General features: G+C 41.4%; 1 protein-coding gene across 1 annotated transcript in view; it reads right to left on the bottom strand.

Annotated features, from left to right (window-relative positions):
* efhd1 (EF-hand domain family, member D1) overlaps positions 1–4,224 on the bottom strand; it is a gene marked incomplete at both ends in the record, with an annotated part of 7,677 nt that extends 3,453 nt beyond the window's left edge. The window contains one exon of the mRNA XM_080548839.1: positions 3,941–4,224. Within this exon, the coding sequence (XP_080404965.1) occupies positions 3,941–4,224 (284 nt within the window). The remainder of the gene's footprint in view (positions 1–3,940) is intronic.
* Between the last annotated feature and the right edge of the window lie 1,249 nt (positions 4,225–5,473).

Below are 5,473 nucleotides of genomic sequence, written 5' to 3'. Positions count from 1 at the left end.
CAACGCAGACACATTGAATTAGCCAACTTTCTATCATACTCGTCCCCCTCACACACGGAACGCACTGCCGTCTGTGTTTTAGGGCAGCTGCGTCCTCCACAGCTGACCAGAGGCAACTGTTCACAGCAACTGAGCCCAAAGCAGCTTAGCAACTGTCACCTGTACACATAGATATTACTCAGATGGGTCAGTGGCTCACGTCTTCTTAATGCGTGAGCTTAGAATGATAAGGTTCTATCTCCGTTTAGGGCAGTTCAGAGATATTGAGCGTCATTCCATTATGTTTTGTGAGATGGAACCTTTGTATTTTATGAATTACTAACTCAAAAATGTCAACATTTTAAAAATAACCACACAGGCATTAATAAACACCTAATGGATCAGATTATGTAAAAAACTCGATTTTGACAAAAACTGAGATAGAACCTTATAATTCTAACGTCACGAATGGTTACTATATCAACTATGTCTACAGTTACAGCTTACCATATATATATATATCATAAATGTGGCCAGAAGGGTGTCTGTCATTTGCAGATAAATTGGGAAACAAACCTCTTTTGGATGTATAAAGACACTGTATCCTTTCTATTGACAAAGTGTTTTTGAAGGTTAACATATGAACATTGTAACATTAGCGAACTAAATAAAAAAGGGTTTCTGCCATCTTAATTATAGATGCCAGGGCTTTTTTGCATGGAGGCTGTACTTTCTCTCTCTCTCTCTCTCTCTCTCTCTCTCTCTCTCTCTCTCTCTCTCTCTCTCTCTCTCTCTCTCTCTCTCTCTCTCTCTCTCTCTCTCTCTCTCTCTCTCTCTCTCTCTCTCTCTCTCTCTCTCTCTCTCTCTCTCTCTCTCTCTCTCTCTCTCTCTCTCTCTCTCTCTCTCTCTCTCTCTCTCTCTCTCTCTCTCTCTCTCTCTCTCTCTCTCTCTCTCTCTCTCTCTCTCTCTCTCTCTCTCTCTCTCTCTCTCTCTCTCTCATTCCTGCTATAGAGCGTTTTAGTGTCTCAGTGAGGATGGAGCGAGCAGGTAAGGGCTGGCTAATGCTACATCCTCATTTCCAATGCAGCCTGGTTCAGTCTAGTGTTGCAGCCTGTGTGCATTTCACTCTGGAGGACAGAGAGGTGTTTATTTATTTATATTATATTAGAGGGTTATTTGTGGATGGAATGTGAAGGAAAAAAAAGAAAAGAAAAGATGAAAAAGAAAAAGAAAAATCACTCAGAAACCACTGCCATAGGCAGTGACTATATAGAAACTCAGCATTCTGACAATGACAATGGGGGGGACGGGGGGGGTTAAGAGGGGGTTAAGTGCAAAGGAGTGCGGATTTAGGATGGAATGGCCCCACCCTCTCTCTGTCTCTGGCCCCCATTTTGGCACACCCCCCCTCATCCAGCTGAGGTTCTGGCAGCGTGTTCTAATCAACACAACACACCCCTGCTAGTCACGGGTGCCTCACCCACATACAACCTCCAGGGGTCAAAGGGTCAAAGATGAAGTAGCCAACATGCAAGGCTGATGACAGAGAAGGGCCACTGAGAAAAATAACAAGTTGACAAAGACAACACACCTGACTCACCCTCCTCTTCAACCAACGAAAAATCTGCATTGTGGCCATTTAACACAAGTGTGGACCATACTTTCAACTGCATACATTATGTAGATGATGGAGTAGGAGAGAGAAACTCTTTTTTATGGAGGACTCTTGAATAAAGTAAAGAGTGACACAGTCTAGCACAGTTAACAGTGTGTGACGTTAGACGTTATAAGGTTCTATCTCCATTTTTGTCAAAATTGCCATCTCACAAAACATAATGGAATGTAAAAACGTTGACGCTCAATATCTCTGAACTGCCCTAAACGGAGATAGAACCTTATCATTCTGAGCTCACTAATTCTTACAATGATAATGGAAATCAAGGCACTGTTGGTCAGACACTGAAATTAAGCAATTGGTTATATCACACATGACTTGAGCAGCATATGAGTCATTTGGACTGTTCACCCACTTCCATGAGCTTCGGTTAGAAAGATACGCCTATAGATCGTGTTGTTGATGTGTACATGTGTAACCACAAACACTCAACGCTCAATATCTCTGAACTGCCCTAAACGGAGATAGAACCTTATCATTCTAAGCTCACGAGTGGAGCACATGTCTAGCAGAAGGTGGATACTATGCCTAGCAAGATCCATAGGGGTGGCTTTGGGCAAGAAGAACTACACCGAGTTTAGTGAAGAAGCACTATAACATACGTTTGCCCCGGGCTGGAGGTCAGAAAGAGAAAGAGAGCAGAAGAAAGAGAACAGCAGAGAGAGATAGAGAGGCACATTCCACTAGAAACCCACAGGAATCGAGAATCTGGGGCAGTTTATTCGCATAGTGTGAGTGTGCGCTTGTGCATGTGAATGCTTGCTAACTAAATGAGAGCTCTTTCTGAATGAGTGCATCTAGTGCATATGTCAATGAGGGATTGTGTTGAAGTGGGAGTGATAGAGCAACCTAATAGCAATATTTTATATCTCACTGTATGTTCAGCAGAACTGAGACAAAGTGGCTGCAAGTTTACCTATACCCAGCACAGGAAAAACTGCAGTGTCATAGCATAATGTATTGTTGGCCAGCAATCAAGTTCACTGAATGCATCTCCTCCCTCTCCACACTGTTTCAGTATGCGCCTGGAGTAGCCATACTGCTTTACCTGCATTTACAAAATGAACACGTAGAAGTCTGATGCGTTTTCAGATCTAATGTTTCTAGAGGTAGCACTATTAATAGCAGCTCTCTCACACAGGGGAGCCCTATGTATGCTCATTGTGTGTTTTTCTTTTCATTTCGAGGATACGGGCCACTCTCTCAAACACTGACACACACACGCACACACACACACACACACACACGCACACACGCACACACACACACACACACACACACACACACACACACACACACACACACAATGATGCTATTGTCACACAGGAGAGGGGGTGTCACTGGGGGGCGGGGACAACATTTGAGAGTGACCCTTATCCTCGAAATGAAAAGAAAAACGCACAATGAGCGTACAGTTCCATGGCCTGGGAGAAAAACATTATATTTGTCTGGCACAGAGCAGAGTAGATGTAGGCAGAGAGCCTCCATCCCAGGGACTGGCTCCCTTGTGTTCTTATGATGATGATGTCGGAGTGGCACACAGACTATGGCAACACAGTTGGTGACTAGTCGATGACAGGATTGAAAGGAGAGGCAGGGGACTTTCACCCCAGCACTCGACATAGGCCTACAGTAGATGTAAATACATTATAGTAATGTAACGGTGAACCCAAAAAAAACTATTTAGCCACGTATATCAATTTCACTTCACCTTGTTCATTGTTTAGTTAGACCTTAGTTGTCTACAACATAACATGTGATCTAATCCCTCATCATGACATTCAATAACAACAGGTGCAATTAACCCTGTGAGTGTGACGACACAGAAATGCTTACCTGGCTGGTGTAGGCCTATTTGCCTATAATAAACTACGCTAATAAATCGTGAGCTTAGAATGAGAAGGTTCTATCTCCGTTTAGAATGATAAGGTTCTATCTCCGTTTAGGGTAGTTCAGAGATATTGAGCGTCAAAGTTTTTACATTCCATTATGTTTTGTGAGATGGAACCTTTGTATTTTATGAATTACTAAACAAAAAAATGGCAACATTTTAAAAATAACACCACACAGGCATTAATAAACACCGAATGGATCAGATTATGTAAAAAAAACTCAATTTTGACAAAAATGGAGATAGAACCTTATAATTCTAACGTCACGATATAATGTGATCTAATCCCTCATCATGACATTCAATAACACAACAGGTGCAATTAACCCTGTGACGACACCGAAATGCTTACCTGGTTGTAGGCCTATAATAAACCACGCTAATAAATGTCTTACCGTTTGAACATTTTCTCCATATCTTTGATCTGTTTGCGGGAGAACTCTTTGAATTCGGTATAGGGGTTCAACACCCTGGCTTGTTTGGGGGGGGTGGCGTTCCCGTCGTTGATGTCCAGTCTCCGGTTAAGTTTCGCCGTGAGTTCCAGAGTGTCTTTGCAGTCGTTTAAAACCATTTTTAAGACCGATTTTTCTTGCTGCTGCACAACATTGCTGCAGGATCTCTCCTCTGATGCATGATCCAGCCTGCGCTGAAGCTTCCTCGCTAGTTCGTCCGATGCCATGTTGATCAGCTGTGCGTAAGTGCGTCTTTTTGGACTCGGAGGGGAGAGCGCCTGTCTGTGCTGCGCCTTTATGGGTGGAAATCAGTTCTGACAGCTGGTAGCTGTCCCCTCGAGATTCGGGGGGCGTGGGGCGGAGCGGAGCATCCCTCTACATTTCGTGACGTTAGAATTATACGGTTCTATCTCCATTTTTGTCAAAATTGAGTTTTTTTACATAATCTGATCCATTAGGTGTTTATTAATGCCTGTGTGGTGTTATTTTTAAAATGTTTTTTTTTTGTAATTCCTAAAATACAAAGGTTCCATCTCACAGAACCTAATGGAATGTAAAAAACGTTGATGCTCACTTTCTCTGAACTACCATAAACGGAGATAGAACCTTCTCATTCTAAACGGAGATAGAACCTTCTCATTCTAAACGGAGATAGAACCTTATCATTCTAAACGGAGATAGAACCTTATCATTCTAAACGGAGATAGAACCGTATCATTCTAAGCTCACGATTTGGAAATAAAATAACCAAATGAGAGCAACTGGGCGAAACTGGTCCTACTAGGTCTTAACATTTCAATAAGCTCCTAGTGAATTTGAAATTATTTTGTATTCATTGTAATTGGAAGATTATTTAAAAAAAATATATATATATATATATATATATATATATATATATATATATATATATATTATACGGGAGGGTATACAGGACTTCAGATTCGCATTCAGGAATTGAATAACCGTGAGCTCAGAATTATCTATCCGTTTAGGGTAGTACAGCGATATTGAGCGTCTTAGTGTGTTTATACGTGTCATACAATGATAAGGTTCTATCTCCGTTTAGAATGATAAGGTTCTATCTCCGTTTAGAATGATAAGGTTCTATCTCCGTTTAGAATGATAAGGTTCTAAGGTTCTATCGTTTAGAATGATATATGGTTACAGAGCATGAAAATACACGACAAATGAGAAGGTTCTATCTCCGTTTAGAATGAGAAGGTTCTATCTCCGTTTAGAATGAGAAGGTTCTATCTCCGTTTAGAATGAGAAGGTTCTATCTCCGTTTAGAATGATAAGGTTCTATCTCTGTTTAGAATGAGAAGGTTCTATCTCCGTTTAGAATGATAAGGTTCTATCTCCGTTTAGAATGATAAGGTTCTATCTCCGTTTAGAATGAGAAGGTTCGATCTCCGTTTAGAATGATAAGGTTCTATCTCCGTTTAGAATGATAAGGTTCTATCTCCGTTTAGGGCA

This window comes from Nansenia antarctica (genome assembly GCF_963989245.1).
Source record: "Nansenia antarctica genome assembly, chromosome: 19".
Classification (NCBI taxonomy): Eukaryota; Metazoa; Chordata; class Actinopteri; order Argentiniformes; family Microstomatidae; genus Nansenia; species Nansenia antarctica.
This window is presented reverse-complemented; position numbering and strand designations above follow the sequence as displayed.